Genomic DNA, 24,928 nt, shown 5'->3' with positions numbered 1-24,928 from the left:
TAAAATAGAAGTTACATCTTCTCTAAAAGGAAACTGAGGTTCTGCTAAAGTGGAACCTAATTCATAACTAGAGCAGGGATGTACCTCTGTGGAACACAACCAAAGTAGAGGGAAGAGTTCAGGCTTCAAGCACTAAAGGACTGAATCCTGTGAAAACAGTCATGGTCTCATGCAGAAACGCTGTCTGGAGAAGGCAGATCATACGGGTAGAAGATCTGTGGCCTGTAACTGAACAGGAGAGGGTCAGCAGAGGTGCAGGGGTGCCAGCCAGAGGAAGAGCCGAGTGGACGGGGATGGATTCCCCAGAGTACCATGCATGCAGTGGACATTTTTATACTCTGTAACCTAGTCTGTCTAGCACTTGTGGGGAAGCAACATCTACATAGATGAATTTTCCACATAAAAATGAAGCTGGCCCCTCTAATTCTAATTAAAATAATTATAAAATAACCACAAGCTGTATATTTTTAGTAGCTTTTTAAAGTAACCATTTTGCCCTTTCCTCACTTAAGTCATTGAAAACAAACTAATTCCTGTGCTCTAGGAAATCAAAAGGCCCCCAGAGGAGCGTGGGCTTGTTTACCCCCATGCCATGTGGTCTCTGTGGCTGTATCTTCTTTGCTTGTCTGCTCCTCTTGTCTCCCTCCTTTTGATCTGTATACCTGGAAAATGTGGTCTCTCTGGGTTTCAAGTAAGAGTCAAGTAGTTCCTTTGAGTGGTCTACTCAAGAGCAAAGTGTGGAACTTGAACATCGCATGGTTCTTTAGGGTCCTATTTACTTTTAACTCGATGGCCTAAGTTAAATCTTGCCCTAGTAGGCAGGAATTTCTATTTGTGATTTTAATAAAAACTATGTAAATACATAAAAATTTTACTTACCTGGAAACTAGTTGCAATGGCTATGGTGAAGAGTTAACAGCTCATAGGAAAAAAAGCAACTTTTAATATAAAAGCTGAACCTGGGATCAAATTATTACATCGGGACAAATTTTTTACATTAGTTCCTGAAACCACTACTATGTTACAAAATGGTCATTCATCCTTATAAAGACTTTTTAAAAGATTAAAATATTTTCAGTAGCAGAATTAACAGGTCAAGGAATGCCACTACATTTTAGGAAATTTTCTATTAAAGATGTAAGTAAAACTAATTCATGTACAAGCACTTATCTCCTCATCTATGTTTCCAAATAAGCCTTTACTTCTACTAATAACCATTAAAGTGCATTTACCACGTCCAAGACTCCAAGTATGTCCAAGTACATACTCTACTTACCTACTCAGTTAATCCTCAGTGGTGGAGCCAGGTTCATGACCGTCCTGCTATACTGCCAAGTTATTAACTCCTTTGAAGGCTGTCCATTCCTGCTTTCCTTTAGTTACTTCTGGCCCCATGATTAGTCTATAGATTGATGAGTAAGATTCATGTGGAAACCTAAAGACTGGTATCACTGTTAGAGAACTATAGCTGTTCTCTATATGAAAAACCCCATTACAACCCAGGCAAACCATGTCCCATTTCCCTGCTTATTCCTATGCCATTCAATAAACTCAACTTTGAAGTTTAAAAAAAAATATTTATTTTAGATAAAATTATTTCCATAATTAAGGATAAACCCATTATGCCCAGGTAAACCATGTGCCAATTCCCCACTTACTCCTATCCCATTCAATAAACTCAACTTTGAAGTTTAAAAAAACCTTTATTTCAGATAAAATTATTTCCATAATTAAGGATAAAGCAAACACTTCTTTGAGTCCATCATTTCAGGTGACCTGATTTCCATGAACATTGGCGTTACTGAGTATCATTTGAATATTTGCCTACATGCTTGTGGGAAGCTTCTGCAGCCTTTTCTTGGTAGGAATTCCAGTTTTTCTGAATTCTTCCCTTTCCTTCAGGTATTCCATTTTGCATTCTTCATAAAAGGCTGGATCATTATAGCTATGAGAAAGAAAATGAAAATCTTTTAAAGTGAATCACTTCGTAAGCATATAAGCTTATTTTAACAATAAATTCAGACATCCGGTTCATCAGGCACAATCTTTAGAAGCAGGTTTTTAGTAATGGTCATAAATTCATTGTAAACATTAGGCTACCAAATTAAAGAAAAAAAGACCTAATGGTTCTTTTTTGAATACCAATGTCCCAGGATAGGACAATGGGAAGTCAGGGCACCCATCCTCAGGTATCCACGAGAGCAGACAAGACTGCATCACAATTATGTACACAAAGTACTACGGCAGTTGTGGCCCGAAACATGGGGCAGAGTGGAAAAAGGGAAGCTGTCACGTTTGAGTTGCATTTTGAAGGACCAACAGAAACCCACATAGAAGGCACATGTGGAAAATCCCACAGATGAGGAAAAACTGTGACGCATGAAGAAGTACAAGTAGATTAGTACCACCATAGCAGATCATGTGCAGGAGAAAGGGCATGAGATGCTGGAATGGGGAGGGCCAAATCATGGCGATTCATTCATGCCCCACTGAGAAGTCAAATCTACCCTGAACGGGCACTATTCACAAAGCAACTGTAAGATCAGTTCTGGGCCTTAGATCGGGGGCCCCCAACCCCTGGGCCACGGACCGGTACTGGTCTGCGGCCTGTTAGGAACTGGGCTGCACAGCAGGAGGTAAGCGACGGGCAAGGAGCAAAGCTTCATCTGCCGCTCCCCATCGCTCACATTACCGCCTGAACCATCCCCTCCCCGCCCCCACCATGGAAAAACTCTTCCACGAAACTGGTCCCTCGTGCCAAAAAGGTTGGGACCACTGCCTTAGATGAATCTGACAGCATGTGGCAGATAGGCTAAAGGTGGGCAGCAAGGGTGTCCAATAAATAAGCTATTACAATAATCCAGACAAGAAATGAGGAGGACCTAAGCCAAAGGAAGCACAGTTCTGATGAAAAGGACGAAGTGGATCTGGGGGAGAATGAGGAGATGAAATCAACAGGAGATCAGGAAGATTCTAGATCCAAGACAACTATAATTCACAAAGACACGAGGCAGGAGTCAAAGGAGCTCAGTTCGGTTTCGGACCGGCAGAGGGAAGTGGAGACATGCCATGACCCATAGGAAGCAGCTGAATTCCACGGGTGCAAACTGAGCTTTCTCAGATTTAAAACGGAGAAGAGAACCTGGTGAACCAGCTTTAAGGAAGAGGTTAAGGAAGAAAAGGTGGAGAAGAAATAGGTAGAGATGCCGAGGAGACAGGAAAGAGCTTAAAGAGGGAAGCCAGATGGAAGGGACTTCCAGGGGCTTCCAGAGAGGGATCAAGTATCAGAGAAAAGATGGAACCTCCGGGAAAAGCAGTTCCAGTGTCGTGAGGGCAGAAGCCAGACTGCAGTTTACCGAAGGATGAGTGAGAAGAGACGGGGAGAAATAATAGAACACAAAACTGACTCAGGGTGTCACCAGGCGGAGATGAGAGAGGGTAGTGGTTCCACCCATGGAATGTTGACAGTAAGTAAAGCAGAGCCCCCACTCAAGCAAAGACAAAAAAGCAGTATTTCTTAGAGTATGTTGAGACTTGAGGTCAAGTAGAATGCTTCCTAATAGCTCTCATTTCTTTCCCACAAATGTCAGCCACTCCTCTTGGTTTGCTCCCCTCTCTTCTAAGCAGTTACAGCCTCCCCCTGCCCCCCAGGATGGATTGGGACCTGTTATCTTCTCCATCTCTAGGGGGCGAGAGATGGCAGGATATGCCAATGATTAATATCCAGATAACAAAAGCTAACAAATAACACAGACGAACTTTTAAAAAGAGCTAACAATTACTGAGTACATAGTATCTCCTATGTGCCAGCGCTGGGGTGACGTGTTTCCACGTGAGGAAGAATCACCCCACCTGACAGTGAGGACCCTGCATGGGTTGCAGGGGGAGCTACGCCCCGGGGGACCCAGGAGACACCAGCTCGCTGCCTTCCCCACGGTCCCTGCTCCTGGCTCCAGTGCTGCCCTGTCCCAACTAAGAATAATGAGTCCCTATGATATGATGACTGAAACCGAGGTGTCAAAATCCTTCAATCAATGTACAAAAGGGAATTTAACAAATTCAGTCACACAAATGTGAAAGAGGTTCATCTATTCATTCAACATCTCTTGGCAGCTCTAGGGACCAGAACTCTTACTTCTCCACAGTTAAACGCTTAGTGCAGGTCTGGGCTCATAAAAAAGAGCAGCTATTAGAATTGTTTATTGACTTGAGCAAAGACATGCGGACTTGGAGTATGTTTCCTCATCTATAAATGTAGAGGTTCAGTATTCTAAAAGAGTATAAACTCATGTGTACATTATTTGTTATCAAAAAAGAAAACAATTTAAGATTCAGATAATCACCACATTTTATGTAATTGCCTAAGAAGTATCAAACAATCCTGACATAGATGCTTCACAGGCTAGGGGAGCAGAGTACAGAAGGAAGTAAGGGTTCGCCAAAACTAAGATCTCACGGACAACTACCAACTCCCTACTCACTAAAGCACTGTATCCACAACACTGCCTGTCAATAATGTGGGTGATAAAACATGTGGGGAGATGAGCAGAAAGCAGCTGCATTCAAAGACCTCTGCATATTTTTACTTTAAGATTCAAGGAACTACAACAGAATATCAGTGAACATGATATTTAAGAATTATTTTTCAAAGTAATTTAACTTCAAAAATCTAAATTTACCTTTGTAGCCTTCATTTGATTTATTGCAACTCTCCTAGAAGTTAAATTACATTAGTCCAAAAGATCCCAAGGCTGGCAAAAGTACCTTTTCATTAGAAGAGATAAACATATTCTATTTTCTGTTCATGAAAAGGAATTTATTAAATCATATGAAAAATCATGTATTTTAATCAGATAAAATGCTGACAAACACACAAAACTTGAAAAGACCCTTCATAAATATGTTGTATCGTTTTTCTTAGAAGAATCTTTAACAAATTAAAATTTTAGACTCAGCCAACTATATGACAAATTTGGTGGGGAGAAGTAGAGATTACATGTAATGAGTTAAATAACATACTCTTATCTACTACACATACTACACACACACATTATACACAGGAGCACAAACGCTGAGGTAACTACTTACTAAGCAGTTAGACATTCTTTCAATGCAGAATTTTCTTTGCGGCATTTTACTACCATAAGGATTCCAGAGTCCTTGCAACATTTAGTGAAATCTGAAATAAAAAATTTGGAAGAAAAAAAATGACTTGTAATTACATCACTGTAATTGTTAACAGCTCTAAAATATTCACTCATTTAACATCTATTACCTAGACTGTGCTTGGCTCACAGGACATGCTCCACGAAAGACGTGTACATGGATAAAAGGCAGAATAAAAGTCCTTTACTCTGTAGATTTGAAAGGGGGAGAGGAGACCTCTGAGGTGAAGAGTGAAGGGACTTCACAGAGGCAGAATGTAGAGAGTAAGTAGGATTTCTAATTCAGACAGACTTCATTGTACTGCATTTTACTACTGTGCAGACACTGCATTTTTTTTTACAAATTGAAGGTTTGTGGAAATACTCCTTCGAGCAAGTCTATCGGCACCATTTTTCCAACAGCATTTCCTCACTTCATGTCTCTGTGTCATATTTTGATAATTCTTGAAATATTTCAAACTTTTTCAGTATTAATATAATTGTTACGGTGACCTGTGATCAGTGATCTTTGATGTTACTATTGTAACTGCCAACACAGAGAAGATAGCGAGAGAACTGGAATTGGAAGTGGAGCCTGACGATGGGACTGAATTGCTGCATCTCCTGATAAGACTTGAACAGAGGGGAAGTCGCTTCTTATGGATGAGCAAAGACAGTGGTCTTGAGATGGAATCTACTCCTGGTGAAGATGCTATAAAACTTGTTGAAATGACAACAAAGGACTTAGAATATTATATAAACTTAGTTGATAAGGCAGCAGCAGGGTTTGAGTGGACTAACTCCAGTTTTGAAAGCAGTTCTACTGTGGGCAAAATGCTATCACACAGCACTGCAGGCTGCAGAGCAATCATTCATGAAAGGAAGAGTCCTTCGATGCAACAAACTTCATTGTTGTCTTATTTTAAGAAATTCACCCCAACCTTCAGCAACCCCACCCTGATCAGTCAGCAGCCACCAACATCAAAGCCAGATCCTCCATCAGCAAAAAGATTACGACTCGCTGAAGGCTCAAATGATGGTTAGCATTTTTTAGCAATAAACTATTGTTTAGTTAAGGCATGTACATTCTTTTTTTGGACATAAGGCTATTGCACACTTTAATATAGTGTGAACATAACTTTTAAATGCACCAGGAGACCAAAGAATTCGTGTGACTCGCTCTATTATGATATTTACTGTATTGTAGTGGTCTGAAACCAAACCTGCAGCATCTCCAAGGTCTCCCTACAGAGAAAAAGAGTATATTCTATGGATGAACAACAAGGTTCTACTGTATAACACAGAGAACTATATTCAAAATCCTGTGATAAACCATAATGGAAAAGAATATTAAAAAAAGAATGTATATATATGTGTAACTGAATCACTTTGCTGTACAGCAGAAGTTAACACATTGTAAATCAACTATACTTCAATTTAAAAAAAAAAAGAGTATATTCTAAAAGAAATGAATAGGAAGAGTAAAAGGGGAGTTGTGTCCAGACACAGGCCTCTGGGGGCCAGTTTCTGTGTGTCTTCTGATGGCATCAAGTTACCCTCTTTCTTTCACACAACCTGCCATGGTCCTTCACTTCTGATAATAGGGCTCCCATCCCATTCCTGAGTCAACTCTGAAATGCCCCAGAAAATCCAAACGGCTTTCTATCACATTTCCATTCTGGTAGTTTCCCTTTTAAATTGTACTGGCCCCTTGGCATCCTGCCTTCTCAGGACCACCAACCCAGAAAACCCAGGTGCCAGAGGCCAGCCACAGTGGGGCCCTCTGCTTCTCTACTGGGTCTGCTTTGGGTCAGACCAGGTCCCTCCTCAGGACAGTGTGTGGGGTTCCCCTGCTTGGGCAGCAACTCTCCTGAACTCTTCTGGTCCTTCTCCTACCCACTGGGGGTTCTAGTCCCAGGCCCTGCCGCCTCCAGTCTGTAACCAACCATGTCCATGTCAGACCTTAAAATATGACATCATCCTCACAGAGAAGCTGGAGAATAGCTTTTATAACTCTTTTAGTACAAAATTATCAGGATTCCCCTCTTTTCTTGAGCTCTGTATTACCCTTTCAGCTACTAAGAAATAAAATTTATAATCATCTTAAAGCAAGCAGGTAATTTCAGGAGTCTCCATGAAGACACAAAATGTGTAACAAAAGTGAAATTTTAAACCACAAGCAAACTGAAAATGATTGAGATTTGTAAATGCACAAGAAACTCCTTCGAGGGGCTGTGCCAGACCAAGAGGCCTATGGCACGGACGTCCAAGTCCATTGCACAGTCTGCAGGATGAGGGGCGATGGGAGTGAGGACAGCTGATGTGGGAGAGGACCTGACTTCAAACGGTGTGCGTGTCTGGTCACACACAGCGGGGCAGGGATGCTCCAGCTCAGAGCATGGGCTTCTTCACCTTGCTGTTCACCAGTCTCAGAACTGCCCCTGTTTACTGAGTCCTGAACCGAATCAGGCATCTTTTTCACTCAACTACAAATGTTCTTGTCATCTCTTCACTGATGAGCTGGGCACGTGGGCCAAATCAGAGCAAGGGGACTTCCTGTGTCCTTTGATGAGGATCCCCTATGACTCAAAAAGGCAGAGCAGACTTACAATCAGCTCGTTCTCATCTAAGGTCCTGAATGGGGGGGCCACAAGGTTATTGAAAAGTCCACTAACTTCCACTCTGGAAAGCCATTAGCATCCCTACATATGAACTGCTCTTCGTACAGCCTGATGTTAAGACCTGCCTTTCTAGAGGCAAGGGTTATGATCCTAAATAAGAATTAAGACAGGAGCAACCCTCAAAGGGCATGTGAACATAAAGTTAATCCAGAAGTGACTAAATGTTAGATGGTGGTGACAAACCGTGGGCTGACTCCTCGCAGCCTCACCATCACTCAGAGACCTGGATCAACCAGCGCACTCAAGTATCATCTACAGAAAGGTCATGAGCATCATGAACTTTACCTCATGAACATATGCTAGTTGACCAAACCCCAATCCCTTGCAGGAAAACATGAATACAAGGGCTATTACCAAAAGTACACTTTCTGAATTTAACACACCCAATACTTTTACACTTGACAAATTCACAACAGAAGGCTTAGGCATTGAAATATGCTAAGATTTGTTTTCCCTAATATGACTAAAAATGTCCTCAAGTAGGGACCTGACTCCAGATAGCATTTATGTGTTCTGATTACAATAAAGGCACAGTCTCTGTATTTTCACACTTGTCCAGATCTCTTCAGGAGTAACTGTGACTGGCCTGAAGCCTCAAGCTGTTTGTAAGGTTTCTGTCACTTGTTTAGCAACAAGATTTTAATGAGGATCCTTCTTTCAAACCACATTAGCAAACATTCATATATCAGTGATGTTGCCAGATTCCTAGGATGGTATTCTGAAACAAGCCCAATTTAAATCTCTTCTGTCTCTCAATATTAAGTGTTAAAGAGCCTGTATACCTGTATATAAATAAATTATTCACCGTTAAAGACTATGAAAATGAACTTTCATTCACTTATGTATATCTTAAGGTAATGCAAATAAATATCAATAAACAGTGAGAGAGATGATTAAAAGTTATTCCAAACTTTAAAGAAATGTGTTTAAAGATAGCACTCAAGACTTTTTTCTTCAAAATATCAAGAACATGAAATTCTATCCTTCTTCTGTAAACACTCATTTCTCTGAAAGAAACCACTTAATAAATAAACTATGGGTAAAAATATTCTGTGGGCATGATAAAATTTGGATCAAGTGAAGCTAGGGAAAACAGAAAGACATAAAGTCTTCTCCTATTAGTCTAGGATAATGGGCAAAATAATCATACTGTGATTAAATACAAGAAGTCCATATAATTTCCAGTTTATATAAGAAAAAACTTGGGGAACCTCCATATAAAAGCAGTAAGAGAAAGAAATGGTTTGGAATTCATTGCTTTTCACACATTTAATTTATGGAACTTCTGAATGTATTTTAATATTTGAATAACCGCCAATAATAAGGTTTCCTGATTAAGCCAAGGATGAAGGGCAAGGCTGTGCGTGGGAGCAGAAACGCTTACCTTCCACACGTTTCATTTAGTCAGTTTCAAGCAACGTATTATTTTGCAAAGGCAGTCATACAGGTAGAACTAAAGCATTCAATGAGAAATGACAATTTAAAAACATACAATATTAAAAGAAGTAATTCCAATGTTTCATATCTCTGACCAGAACCACTCCTTTTATGATTCCACTAACTTATATTTTCTAAAAAATCCTGAGCTTATGAATTTTTACACAACCATCTTTAGACATAGCACTTACTTCTAACTTTCTAGTACTTTTATTTCCTCAATCAGTAAAGTACTTATAGAGTACCTATTTTGTTTCCAGCATTACAAAAAGCAGAGCTCTATTTGGGTACCAACGTAATTTAGAATTTTAACATATAAGCTCTGTGTAATATTTCCATGACTACACCACCATCTTGATGGTTTCACTTTTAAATCTGGAACTTCAATTTAATCTAAAGGAAAGACATTTAGGAGGTCTTGCTTATTAAAGAAATGTAGTAGGCAGATTTTTAAATCACCCTAAATTCAAAACATATAATCAACTCTACAACTGGAAATCTTACGCATAAAACGGCTTCCTTATAGTGAGCTAGATAATAAAAACAGAGATGTACTTGATACAATGTATAAATGATCTGTTGACCAGTTACTGAATCAGAAGAGGTTTTTAAATGATACAATTTGGGGACAGTCTAGGTAGGTGTCAACTTTTCTTAAGATTTCACTTCAGACAAAGGTGTCTGTGAGTTTTAGATTTATAATAGAAATTGAAATCTAAAGCTAATTTTCCCAGGAGAAGCTCTCTTCTAAGTGAAGGCCTGTGTGCAGAGCCTCCTCAAGCTGTGGAGGCAGAGGGCCCTGGGTGCTGAGCTCACCAGCGTCTCGTGCAGGGGTTAAGACCTGAACCAAGGCATGTGTCCTCTCCCTCCTAATGGCTGCTCAGAGAGGGCAGCCATGGCCACAGGCCACAAAGCACATTATCTATATAATCAACAGTATTTCATGAAGTTCATGGGAAATAGTTTGTAAACAGCTCTGACTTTGTGAATACATTTGTTTATAAAATTTAGTAATGAAACTGTAAGAGCTCTTCACAACCTCTGAGTCCATGATACCAGTAGTATGGCTTCTGGAAAGAATTCAATCCAATCCAACCTACAAAAAAGCCAAATATTATAAATAATTCTAGACTGGGTGAGAAGCTACTTAGGACAAGCTCAATTTAGTTGCAAAAAGTGTATTAGTGAGTATCTGCCAGCAAACACTGTAACAACAACAAAATTCCATAGACAATTTTTCAAGAGATCCATAAAACTAACCGTTCAATGGAAAACATAACACGCAGAAGCCACCTCATCTTTTATGAGACACATTCACTGAAACACTGGTTTTTTCACTGCACTCACACCTCAAAATGTTTCCGTTTCCAAAGGTAAATCAAAAATACTGGGGCTTCCCTGGTGGCACAGCGGTTGAGAGTCCGCCTGCCGATGCAGGGGACACGGGTTCGTGCCCCGGTCCGGGAAGATCCCACATGCCGCGGAGCGGCTGGGCCCGTGAGCCATGGCCGCTGAGCCTGCGCATCCGGAGCCTGTGCTCCGCAACGGGAGAGGCCACAACAGGAAGAGGCCCGCGTACCGCAAAAAAAAAAAAAAATACTGCAGGTGGGAAATCACCAAATCATGCCATCACATTAATGTTTAAGAAGAGATCCAACTGCAAATATTTCGTTTATTTCTTTTTTTTAATTTTATATTGGAATATAGTTGATTTACGATGTTGTGTTAGTTTCAGGTGTACAGCAAAGTGAATCAGTTATACATATACATGTATTCATTCCTTTTCAGATTCTTTTCCCATACAGGTTATTACAGAGTACTGAGTAGAGTTCCCTGTGCTATACAGTAGCTATACAGCTCCTTGTTGGTTACCTACCTTAAATATAGTAGTGTATATATGTTAATCCCAAATCATTTATTTTTTTCTTAAATTATCAGAGTAGAATGAAAAAGAAAAAAGTCACTTACATTCCTGCCTCATAATAGTAACAACAACAATAATAGCTAACATCGTACTCATTACAACCCAGGCACTATCCAATGAGTTAATTCAGGCTTTCACAGTTATTAACTGATTCAGTAAATTAAAATTTTAAATTTTTTCAAATATTCTTTCAGTACTTATCCCATAGGCTCATAAAATATCAGTCATTCATTCATTCAACAAACATTTTCCAAGTACTTACTACACGCCCAGCACTATGCTAGGTTCTGTGGTTTCCACGCTGAACAAGACAGAGGGAACCAACAGTCCCTGAGGAAGATAGACAATTAAAAAGTGCTACCGGGCGAGTGTGGTACCCACTCAGACAGGGGAAGGCAGGGAGGGTGCTGTGGAAGCACAGAATTGGGACTCCAAACCCATCCAAGAGGGGCTTACCATCCTTGTAAGCTATGATCTACACTGAGTCAGCTGGTGGACGGGAGGTAGAGGAGGACAGGCATGTACCACTATGACCAGCAGGCAGTGCTCAATGTTTAGGCTTTGTCCTGAGGGGAATGGAAATCCTTAGAAGGGTTTTACACAGTGAAATGGCACCATCAGATTTTCTTCTGCAGAGAACTAGAAGAGCTGGCAGGGAGGCAGGAGTGGGAATAACAGGGAAACTGGTTAAGATGTGAGTACAATAATCTGAGCAAGAGATGGCAAGGGGGTAAAAGGCAGAGGAGTAGAAGCATCAGTTCAGGGGGTAACAGACAAGGAGTCAGGGATAATGCCTACACCAGGAGTCCCCAACCCCCGGGCAGTGCCTGTTAGAAACCCGGCCTCACAGCAGGAGGTGAGCAGCGGGCGAGCAGCGGGCGGGCGAGCGAAGCTTCATCTGCTGCTCCCCATTGCTCGCATCACCACCTGAACCATCACATCCCCACCCCCACCCCCCCACTGCCCCCCAGCCCATGGAAAAATTGTCTTCCACGAAACTGGTCCCTCATGCCAAAAAAGATTGGGGACCACTGGCCTGCACTTTTCACTGGGAGCAGACGGCTCAGTCTGATGATTCAAAAACACCAGAAAAGAAACACTATGACATTGTTCTGTTTTGGCTGCAGCCCGTGGAGGGAGATGGGGAACAGACGAGGATGAGTTTCAGACACAAACAGCTGGGGGACCTTTGAAATATCCAAGTAGACTCTCCAGAAAGCACTCATCTCTACAGGGCTGAGGCAAGTTGGAAGATACTGTTTTGACAGTAGTAATTTATCAAAAATAATGAAAAGTAAAGAGGCCCTGGGTAACCACTGGGCTGCCCATATTTAAGGGTCAAGCAGAGAAAGAGAGGAGACTGGAAGGCAGAAGGACCTCGGGGCATCACAGAAGGCGAAGGAACCAAGACACTGACCCTCTGTATAGAGATCAGGGTCCACTGGACCCAATTTTAATTTCTGAGTTTCTTTCATGAGTAGCTCTAACCAATATTGTAAAGATATTTCATGATTTTCATTTTTTCTTAGAGGCCTTCCATAAAATCACAGAAAACATATTTTGCAATACAATAAAACTCATTTCTATCTTGCAATTATCATATAGGTTCATTGCATCTTTGTATAAGGCTAAGACACAATATAGACTCCTAATGATCTTAATGAAACATTTTACTATATTATCCTAGAACTTATTTCATCATGACTCAGCAATTATTCCCAACTATGCTAAAAAAAAGGCTCAAATAATATGAAAACAAAATGATGGAATCACCTAGAAAAATGATGCCACAGTGAAATAAACCATTATTTTATCAGTTTTCTTATTGTACTGCTTGATGTATTACATCATCACTCATGAATACATAAAAGTAGTCTTTTGGTTTTTGCTTTCCTTGAACACAGTTGAGATTTTTTTTTCACTTTCTGATTATGTTAGATAGAATAGCCCCCAAAAATGTCCAAATCCTAATCCCTGGAACTGGTGAATATGTTAGGCTACATGGCAAAGGGGAATTAAGGTTACTAAGCAGCTGACCTTCAAATAAGGAGATTATCCTGGATTATCCAGGTGGAGCCCAAGTAATCACAAGGGTCCTGGAAAGTTGAAGAGGGAGGCACAGATGAAGAGAAAGAGACGTGATGATGGAGGCAGGGTCAGAGGGAGGTTATCCTGCTGGCTGTAACAATGGAAAAAGAGGAACACCAGTCAAAAAACTGGGTGCCTTGTAACAGACTGAATGTTGGTGTCCCCACAAAATCCATGTGTTGAAACCCCACTGCACCCCCACTACCCTGCCACATGATGATATTAGGAGGTGGGGCCTTTGGGAGGTAGTTAGGATGAGATACAGTCAGGAGGGTGGTGTCCTCATAAATGGGGTTAATGTCCTGATAAGAGTCAAGGGAGAGAGCTGGCTTGCTCTCTGCTCTCCACCATGTGAGGACACAAAGGTCTGCAGCCCGGAAGAGGAACCCAACTGTGCTGGCACTCTACTCTAGGACTTCCAGCCTCTAAAGCTGTAAGAAATGAAGTTTTGTTGTTGATGAGTCCTCCATTTGTTATTTTTGTTAGAGCAGCTCTGCTAAGACAGGCCTCTAGAAACTGAAAAAGGCAAAGAAATGGATGTTCCCATAGAGCCTCCAGAAGGGAATGCAGCTCTGCCAACATCTTTTTTTAAAAAAAATTATTTATTTTTACTTTCTATTTTTTTTGTGTTTTTGGCTGCATTGGGTCTTAGCTGCAGCGTGCGGGCTCTTTGTCATGGCACTCGGGCTTCTCTCTAGTTGTGGCATGCGGGTTTTCTCTTCTCTAGTTGTGGTAGGCAGGCTCCAGGGTGCGTGAGCTCTGTAGTTTGCAGCACATGGGCTCTCTAGTTGAGGCGCATGAGCTCAGTAGTTGTGTGGCGCGGGCTTAGTTGCACCGCGGCACGTGGGATCTTAGTTCCCCAACTAGGGATTGAACCTGTGTCCCCTGCATTGGAAGGCGGATTCTTCACCACTGGACAACCAGGGAAGTCCCTCTGCCAACATCTTGATGTTAACCCAGGAAGACCTGTGTCACACTTCTGAACTACAGACTGTAATGTGAAAAATCTGTGCTGTTTTAGGTTACTGAATGTTTTTAATTTGTTACAGCAGTGATAGTAAACTAATACACTGCCTATAGTAGAAGAAAGAAAACTGACAAAAGGATGATTCCCACGTATTAGATGAATCAGAAGATGAATGTGAAGAACTGAAAGCAGCACTCCAGACTCTGATGATGGTGGTGAAATGGATCTATAAACACAACCACAGACTAGTACCTTCAGATGACAGTATCCCAGGTGAACTTTCTCAAAATCAGGACCTGATGAGTAAATAACATACTTTGAAGGACAAAAAGGAAATATGGCATACTCACCCCATCAGTCATTTGACAACAGGGACATCTCACGCACATGGCGTCCTGTAACAAGAACCTGTACATCCCACGTGCTAGGGACACACGGCAGTGTTCTCCCTCATCTTTTATGCTGAAGTATATGTGACCCAAATGCCTAAGGCTGGCTTATGAACAAAGATGACTAGAAAGAAATAGTATTTATGGGATGTATAAGTCAAAAAACTAAAAAAATTTGAAATTATGGAACAAAAAGCATGACTATCCTCTCGTCAAAAAAAATTAGTAGCCAAAAAATCAAACTTTTCAAAAACGTATTTTATGGATGCAAGTATAAGAACAAGGATTGCTGGTGCAGGGGGACTGACTGGAGGTGTGTTGGAATCTGGAGCAATACTGACAAGATAGGTGTGTTCCAGGTCAACAATGAATTAGTTTCATTCAAACACATTGTATATAAAACTTCGAGTTTTATGAATATGAATTTCAAGTATTAAACTTTCATAACAGGGAAACAGAATAAAAATTGGGACTTGCTATGTTTAATTATTAAAATTTCTAAGGTCACTCTCCCTTTGTTCTTCCGTAAATTTTTTTTGAATATGATTTTTAAATATAAAAATAAATAAATAAAAGGTATCCACAAATGACTATCTTTTCTGGGACAGTTTGGGTTAAAGAAGGCATGGTCAGGCTTCCCTGGTGGCGCAGTGGTTGAGAGTCCGCCTGCCGATGCAGGGGACACGGGTTCATGCCCCGGTCTGGGAAGATCCCACATGCCGCGGAGCGGCTGGGCCTGTGAGCCATGGCCGTTGAGTCTGCACGTCCGGGGCCTGTGCTCCGCAACGGGAGAGGCCACAACAGTGAGAGGCCCGCATACCGCAAAAAAAAAAAGAAGGCATGGTCATTATTGCTGAATGCTAAGATGAGCAGTGAAAATCACCTATTGGTTTTTATGTTAACATCTTATGAAATTCTGCTGTCCAGAAATATCTTTGATTCACATAAGGTCAGAGAGAGGATTAGAACAAATAAAAATCATTGCTCCTTATCACTGATGCATTAAACATAGCTTTTATTTCCAACTTTTACTTCCAGGACAGTTATTTCTTTAATCAAGTGTTCATTAATTACAAAATAGGGTCCCTAACTTCAATGTGTTTATAATACAGTGATAGATGCACAAAGCAATTCAATAATACCAAACAGTTGTGTCTTCACTGGGTAAACTTGGGTTTGTAACCCTCTAAACCCTGCACACGTGGCTACCAAGCAAGGTTTGAAATGTGCCTACTCCTAATTTTGGCGTTCTGTTGGTATAAAAGACATACTGGATTGTGGGAGCTTAGGATGGAAAAAGTAACATAAACTACCTTGTTCATAGTTTTTATATCGATTGCATGTTAAGTAGGTAATATTTATTTACTATATAGATTAAATAAAATATTTAAATTACTTTTACCTTTTAAAAGTAATGTCACATTTAAAAAATGTGGCTACTATAAGTTTAAAATTATAAAAATAGTTCACGTTATATTTCTATGGTCCAGTAAAACTTCCTGCAATGATGCAAATGTTCTCTGCACTTTCCAGTAGTGTAGCCACTAGCCACATGGGACTACTGAGCACTTGAAATGTGGCTGATGCAACTGAGGAACTGAATTTTTCTTTCTAATTAAGTTAGTTAAAGTGACATGTGCATAGTGGCTGCCATTTTGAACAAGGCAGCCCTGGACATGTTTAGTTCCCTGTACTTCAGGTGAGTCACAGACAGGCAGCTGGTGATGAGCTGCTCAGATTCTTTATCTCCATTTACTGGAATGGAAGTTCAATGGGAATAAAATGTGATTCCGACCAGGAGCCCTTAGTATGTAGCACTTGGAACGAGATGATTTCTGTTTATGGAGAACAAAGGGCAATAATACATTAATGCTGAGCCGGGTCTATATCTCCATTAGAATAAACTGTCTTATTTCAGGTGGCCTTTTTTTGTTTTTCCATTTCCTATGTGATTTCATGATTTTTTCTTGCAAGGTATTTAAAGATGTTAATAGTAATAGCAATAAAATCAAAATAATAATGGCAACTGAAATATACTGAGTATTTATTATACACCGGACACGAGTACTTTATGTTTATTAGCTCACGTGAATTTTTACAAATAACAGATAAGCACTATTATTATCTTCATTTACCAGACAAGGAAACCTGAGCTTTGAGTAGGTGACGTCACACATTTCCAAGGCACACGGTGTGGCAAGGACTGGCCTGGAGCTAGGCCTCTTTAATTCCTGAAAAATACTTGCAACGACTATAGAATCCCACTTACTCCTTTCCACAATCAGAACACAGGAAAATCCTCCACACCCAGCAGAAATCCCCAGGGTCACAGGAGAGCTGTAAGCCCCACCAGTCACCTCACATGAGGTCACAACTGGGACCGGGAAGTGAGTGGGGATGGCTCAGCCCCTCCAGTCACCACCACAGGGAAAAAAAAAAAAAGCTACAGGGCTTCCCTGGTGGCGCAGTGGTTGAGAGTCCGCCTACCGATGCAGGGGACACAGGTTCGTGCCTCGGTCCGGGAGGATCCCTCATGCCGCGGAGCGGCTGGGCCCGTGAGCCATGGCCGCTGAGCCTGCGCGTCCAGAGCCTGTGCTCCGCAACGGGAGAGGCCACAACAGTGAGAGGCCCGCGTACCGCAAAAAAAAAAAAAAAAAAAAGATACAGCTTATGGCTCTGATTTCTTGCTCCTGAGCAATCACCTAAAATAAAATAACACCGGATACCTCACCCTCTGGCTCCACACCTCCTTTTCCAGAATGCCTATAAATGATATTTAAATATTTAAAATAAAACTTGTAAATACTTAAAATAAAACTTTTAAATATTTAAAATAAAACTTTTAAATATATAAAATAAAACATATTTAAATATTTCAAATAAGGATTTTACACATTAGGAAGTGGCTTCTCCAAACAGTAGACAATGAAATGCTAAATTCTGTGCTTGGGATTCTAAGTGCTATCAGAATTGGAAAGGTAGACGTTAGCACAGCCTAGTGTGCCCAAGGAAAGCACCAAATCACCCCATCTCCTAAAAAAAACTGCACATGAGAAAGGCTTTCAGTCTCCCCTGATAAGAAAATCCATGCATATTACTGACAATGACAGAGGGGGAGGATTTAGAAAGTGACAAAGCAAGAGAAATTAAGTGAATGAGTCTGGTTTACACCACACATTTTTGCTACATGTTCCCTCTTTGCCCGCCCCCAGCCTCCAAAGTTAAAAGACCTATTCATGAATACACACCCATCAGAGCAACCAACAAGGAAGCCAGCCCCTTTCTGAACATGGAGGTTTCCGGGCTTCCTTGCCATCCCCTAATAAGAAGCAGGATTACACAGAAGCAGTATCAATGCTATAAGTAACACAAATAATGCAAGCAATAAACCAGCCTGTTGTACCTTCCCATTCCAGGAGATGGCTTTACAGACTATTCTGGGGATAAGCATGGGTCAATGGGGACCATTCACCACCACTCATGGAGGGTCCAGGAAAGGACCTTGTTCTAGACTTCTGGGGTGGAAATGCCAGAGGAGGAAGGACTTAGAAACCGTAAACCCTTCCTCAATTCAGAAAGTCCTTTCTAATCACCTCACTGTGGGGACAGAAAACTCCTTATCTCACAAGGTAGCCAGTTTCATTGGGGTGTGTGTGTGCATGGAGGGGGGGATTTATAGCCTGGAAAACTAGAGTTAAGTCTCCTGCTGCTGCCTTCCTATCAAATACTGCAGACAATAGCATTCCTATCTCTTCCTTTTCCTGGCTCAGAACCAATGTGAACATTGCTCCCTCCTTGTTGGATGTAGTTTCCACACTATTGACAAAACCTGCTCACCCTCTTCCTAGTCTGCTGGTTTGTCAAGTTTACTGATGTATCTAACACCTTTGCTTTGCTCCAAAAAAGGATTTGAAACAGCCTGGCATTTCCCTTAAGACACAGCATTTGAAAAGACAGTAAGTTCTTCATATCCAAACACAGGAGACAACTAAAATATAAAAATTACTATGGCTATGCCTTTTTTTTTTTTTATTTTATTTATTTTTTTTATACAGCAGATTCTTATTAGTTATCCATTTTATACATATAAGTGTATATATGTCAGTCCCAATCTCCCAATTCATCACACCAGGCTATGTCTTTCTTAATGAAAAATACATAAACACATAGCAAAAATCATTTGCAGAGAATCATTAAAAGAATGGCATATCACTAGCCATTCCTCATCCTGTGTTCTCTTAGCTGAGGCAAAAAATACCTTCACATAAGTAAAAAATAGCATTTGGCACCATTCAAAGCCACTTATCAGCTTTCTTTTAATCTAACAGTCACACCAACAGCCAGAGTAGAAATACTAAACCACAAAGCACTATCTGGCTGCTAAAGAAAGTGCACTGATCGGGGATGATCTCCAAGACTCAAAGTGAAAACAGCAAGGACACACACACACACATGTGTACATATGTGCACCTATACAGACAGATGCTTGTGTAACACAGAACGGCTGGGTGGGTTGTGGGGGAGGATATGAGACTGGTGCTGGTGGTGGTCTTAGGAGGAAACCTGGGGCCTGTGGGGAGAACTTCAGAAACACGTCCCTACTGTATTTTGGAAGTTTGTCCATGTGTCAACCTTACAAAATGTAATTTTAAAAAAAGAAAGAGAAGAAAGTAATACCTTTGGGTAGAGAAGAGGGGAGAAAGGAGCTTTGACTTTGATGCGCAGAGTGAAAGGTCATCTCTTGATTTTTTTCTTAAACAACCCTTTTCCCTTTTCCCGGAATTGCTGCTTAGCGACAACAGGGTGGGGACCCCTCTTTCTCTCACCAAGAACACCCCGTTCATCACACTCAACGGATACTTCTACGTGGATGGCTTAATTTCATTAGATGCTAACTGTTCGCAAATACAAATGTGGTCATTCCTTTTTGCAAAATATAGAGCTGCAGAGATCCAACTATTTCCATCCCACGGATGCCAAGTGAAGCAGTCGTCCAAGGTAAAATGACACCATCAAAAGTCACACTCCTGGTTTTATTTTAATTTAACACAGTCACACCAACCGCCAAAATGGAAGAAATCTGACACTGATAACACGTGCTCCCTTGCTAATAAATCGGTCCCAATTCTCAGTTTTAAAGAGGAAAAAAAGAATAGAAGACATGTGATGCTAAATTTAATTAGGCATTTAATAAGTGTAGTATCCCTACTTAACAAGGCAAATCCATCCTTTCCATTCTGGCTGCAGTTTATTTAAAGACTTTACAATTTTACTACTTAAGGGAGAGTCCTATGGAGGTGTTATCTCACCATTTATATTTTCACAACACTTATGATATTGCTATCACACTCTTAAAATAAATAAAAAGCCCATGCCATGTCGTAGACCAATATAATGTTACATACTCTATTTTTATTTCTGGAAATAAACATTAAAATTTTTCTGTATTGCTCACTTGATTCTTGCAATGTTGAATATTAAAAAGAAAAAAAGAGTAAAGCTAAGTTTTTTTTTTTTAAATCCCAGGTATTACTTGAAAAGCAGAGGTTTTATCACTTGGATTTTTAAATTAGGTACTAGAAAATATATTAGAAAATTCTGACAACAATAGCATTTTATGACAAAATTATTATGCTTTTAATTTTCTATTAAATTGTGATTTATTAGCTTACTACTTTAAACATTAGACTGGGTACAGAATGAATTTAGTGGTGCATTGAATGAGACAAGCAAGTAGAGGATGAACATGGAAAGATGATTTAACATGGTGGTGCATGAGCTATTTGATAATTCTAACACAGTACAAAAGAAAGCTTCTCTCTAGATTGACCATGGTTCGCTTAACATCACTGAATATCTAATACCTCCAACTCAATTAATTCTCACCTGATTAAGATCAGACTGATATTCAAACTAAATCAACTCTCCAGTCAAGTAGAAATCAATATTTCTGATTTTACTTTTAAATTACAATAGAAATAAAATGTGCACATCTTCAATATGCCAAGAGTAGCTTTTCTATTCTAGTCTACCATGGCATGGATGACACAGTTGATTAAAGAATTATTCTAATTTGAGCACGAATATGTAGTCAGAATCTGATTTGAACACAGAGATGGAATAAAGTAATTAAATATATCTTATACAGGGCAAATAGAAAATTGACATAAAGTAAACTTGACTTCTTTAAAACAAACTTCACTATTTATCATCTCAAATAGTTAGGAATGTGCTTTTATTACAGACTGATTGCTCTCGAAGGGGAGTCTTGTTTCAGGCACAGATATTTACAAGGTGGGCAAAGAAAAGAAACAGTTCTTTTCAGGTCATCCTCTTTCCATGACAGCCACCTCCAAAAAGCATGCACACACCTAAAAACAACCAGATTACTTTTATGACTTTTCTAGAAAAAGCAGGATGTACTGAGCAGGGTAAAAATGAGTGAATCCTAAAATGACAAAAGGCTGGCACATCTGTAACTTACACAACTAAAGAGAACATGAGATAGATCCTCCTCCCCTTTCACTCTTGAACACTCTTCAAATCCAAGATGGGAGAAGAGGAAAGCCCATTTGTTGGGTTAACTGAACAGAAAGTATTGTTTTGTTTGTTAGCAAACTCAACAATTCAGATGAAAATGACAGAAAAATTGCAAATTTTAAACAATACATTTAACAAAGCAAAATCACAGCTAAATGTACTATTTATTAGAACTGAAAACAATATGATTTAGAGTACTTAAGGCATGTCAAACATTGCTCATTATACATATTATGTTATATATAATATGTAAAATATTAGAAAGATTTTATATAAAATATAAAGTATATATTTATTATCTATTATATTTAAACCTCACAAAGTAGGTTATTACTACGTACTAAATAATTCATAGGTATTACTTACCTTAGGTGTACCTTTTCTCGCGTCTTAGATACCGTGTCATAGGAAAGAATTTGAGGAACCAAAGAACTATGTAAATTAACCTGGAAATTTATATTTCCAAAACTCATATCCCATGAGAAACAGCCAAACAAGTTACTTATAGACCCTAACTAGGGGCATGAAAATTAAAATTTGTTAAGATATGACACTCTCCGAAGATTTGTAGAATTTGAGGCTGGGGCTGCCTGTGCAGCATGGAATGTGGACCATCTGCATGTCAGACACAAAAGAATATTCTTGACTTTCATGAAAGACTCTGTCCTATTTTTCTTGAACCACACAGACATGTCAGTTGGATTTTCTTACAAATGAAGCGTATTTTCAGAGAAATATTTTTCTAATATAAACATTATATACGTATAATGTATTATATATGTATAATATCAAACAGTATATTTATAATATAAAATATTTCATATGTATATAAAATCACAGTGCAAGCACAAAGACTACTAAACCAGTGTACATGCCCCATGTTTAAAGGGGCAGCTGTTGCTTTATTCCAGATACTGTCTGCCTTGCAGGAAAGGCAACAGAATCCCAGATCTGAGGATTCATGTTTTTTGAAAGCTAGAATTTTTGTTTTATGTAAAATCTCACAATTTTAAGTAGCTCGGTTAACTTTGTTTTCTAAGACATCATGCACAGGAAACACAAAATACAAAACACGTATGTCTGCATAGTGGTTCCTGGTGAAGGCTGATGGTCTGTGTCACCAGCTTGAAAGACTCTCATGAACACTTCAACTCCAGAATAAATACGCACACGTGGTAATCCCCTCAAATCCTACCATCACTCATTCAACAACCACTAAAGCAGAAGTCTCCTAATAATGCTAAATAGCATCGCAGCCCTAGAAACAGAGGAATTAACTAACTCCCCCACCTCCTATTCTACAGACCTCAGCCTTTCTACAGTCCCGCAAGGCCATGATGGATGGAGAACATTCCTTTTGGGAACAAAAAAACAGGGCATTGAAATGGGCCCTTCACTGAAAGTCTACATTCCCTCCAAGCCTGGGCTGGAGGGATTCCGTGTGGGTTGCTGAACCTCTCTGACTGTGAGCTCCAAGAAGCACCTGAGCTAAGAAGGGTGCTTCAGTTGGATGGACACTACTTTATAAAATAAATATGGGGATTCTTTTTGTCCTCTATTATATTACCAGACATTTAGTAAGCTAACAAGTAGTTTGTTTGCTGTCCTCCAGAAGTTTCCAATGGAGCAGCAGAGCAATGACATGTAAAACTAAACAGCAATTATGGAAAAATACAACAAACATCACACGGCAGTGGTGATTGCCCAGGAGGGCAAGTGCACTGACTATAATAAGAGTCTGAAGGGCGGGGGGCAGGGGGAGCCCTCACCACGACTGCAGAGAGGAAGCAGGAAATTTAAAGGGCTGTCCCTATGTTTGCAAAGATGGATGGAAGAGTCCCAAGAAATGCAAAACTACAATCTTTACCTTTCTTCTCCTACTAAATCGTCTATTAAACAGTCTGTGAGTACAAATGATGAAATGAATAATTATTTTAAATATTTCTAATAATTTTACATTGTCAGAATCCAATATAATAGCTGTTCATTATATTCATGCATTATGGCGAAATCTAACAGGTCAAATACATGGGGCTTGGTCTTAAGAAGCTACTTTACATAAGATACTGCTAAATAAAACTTTTACTTTTGGTCTATATCTTATTAGTAACTTTCATTAAAATAATAAACAGTAAAAATTAAATTAAAATATAAAATATTCAAAGTATAAAAATAAAGGATTTGGTAATTTTCTGTCATAAGAACAGAATAAAGTAGAGAAAGTGGCTGTCACAGAGTTTTATTCGTTAAATTCCACAAAGAATATTTTTAATTTTAAAATAGAATGTCAACAGGGTTGATTGAAATAAAGAGAAATAAATTAATGCCAAATAATTACTAAGGAAGTTTTGTTTATGGAAATGAATAATTCAGTGTTTTGCAAAGTAAATTCAAACAGCAGTTGCTTTGCTGACATTAAGCTAAAAAGAGCTTTGGCAAAATGTACAAACTTTAAAACTAGAGAATCATCATATTTTTTAATGTCAAATAGAAAGAGTTATTTCCTGGGTCTTCTGGTTTTAGTGTAAAATATTACATGGTTACAATGGTAATCGACCAACCATTTAAGGAGTCTCCCCATTACATTTTTCATGGGGCATATCTGTCACATTCTAGTTAACTGAATATATGCATTATTCCTGGCCTGTTGAGTCTTGGGACAGCTGGGGGAGATAGGAATTTAGATTTCTAACAGTCTGCTCCTAACCCACTTGGTCCTGGATTCTATTCAGATCTCAAAATGAATCTATCGTTGCTTTTCACTCCACTGCAGTTTCATTTCTGTCTCTGAACTACTGGCTCCGTTTATGGGGAAGGAACTCTTCCTCCTTCAAAAAGAAATGAACCCAAACGTAAAAAAAAAACACACTTTAGAGGAACTGAATATATTACAAATTAAGTTCATTTTTACTAAATAATTTATCCATGGTTTTTTAAGAATCAGTTTCTCAAAACAGCAGTAATATAGAAACATGAAAAATACTCTTAAGGACCAATTTGAAATGAAAAAAAAAACACTTCCAAACAGTCACGAAAGACAAAGGGAAAACCAGGTTCTACTTACATGAAAATTTTTTAGGTTTATCTATTGCCTAACGCAAACTGAAGTCTGTACCCCTTTAGTGGATCATGAAAATTTAGCAGATTGCAAACAACATTTGTTTTTAAAAATGAAAGAGAAGAGGAAATAATGTACACCGTGCATTTCATCTATATAAACACATACATAAACACAAAAGTGCATATGTCTGTATACACTGGGTTGTATTTTAAAATGTATTTCTTACCATCAGCCGGGTGAAAAAATATTTTGAAAGCCACTGGCCTAGCCCACGCTAATTCTTATCTTCTACAACAGTAGAAAAAGAACTCAGACAACATATTCTGACTTCATTCTTTTGTTAAATATTTACCATTTCTATATGTACCTATTCTAGGTACTTGGAATAAATGAGTGTAACAAACCAGACTCTCTGTCCTTGTGAAGCTTACTCAAAAGAACAAGACAGGCAAGAAATACAATATTGTACAGCAGGCTAGAATGTAGACAAAGTTATAGGAAGAAAAGGAGAGAGAGGATCCATTTTATGTAGGATCGTTGAAGTAGGACCCTCTGACAATTTCGGGGGGAAAACTTAAAGCGAGTAAAGGAATCAATAACATTTGTATACCCAATGATAGCATAATACAAATACTGTAGTTTCTAATTCCACACATGAGAGCTCAAAGAATATTTATAAGGAAAATGGACATGAGGA

At 39.4% G+C, this 24,928-nt stretch overlaps 1 protein-coding gene across 5 annotated transcripts in view; it reads right to left on the bottom strand.

Annotated features, from left to right (window-relative positions):
* Nucleotides 1-1,683: 1,683 nt before the first annotated feature.
* Nucleotides 1,684-24,928, bottom strand: part of CMC1 (C-X9-C motif containing 1) — a 76,195-nt gene continuing 52,950 nt past the window's right edge. For all 5 annotated transcript variants that reach the window (XM_029243545.1, XM_029243547.1, XM_029243546.1 and 2 more), the window contains exons 3-4: nt 5,089-5,179; nt 1,684-1,945 (exon numbers count right to left, since the gene is read on the bottom strand). In XM_029243545.1, coding sequence (XP_029099378.1) covers nt 1,825-1,945; nt 5,089-5,179 — 212 coding nt within the window. In that variant the 3' untranslated portion in view covers nt 1,684-1,824. The remainder of the gene's footprint in view (nt 1,946-5,088; nt 5,180-24,928) is intronic.

The sequence above is a fragment of the Monodon monoceros genome, unplaced genomic scaffold, assembly GCF_005190385.1.
Source record: "Monodon monoceros isolate NGI ecotype Baffin Bay Population unplaced genomic scaffold, NGI_Narwhal_1 Super_Scaffold_3, whole genome shotgun sequence".
Taxonomy (NCBI): domain Eukaryota; kingdom Metazoa; phylum Chordata; class Mammalia; order Artiodactyla; family Monodontidae; genus Monodon; species Monodon monoceros.
The sequence above is the reverse complement of the archived record's forward strand: the minus strand, read 5'-3'. Positions and strand labels throughout refer to the sequence as shown.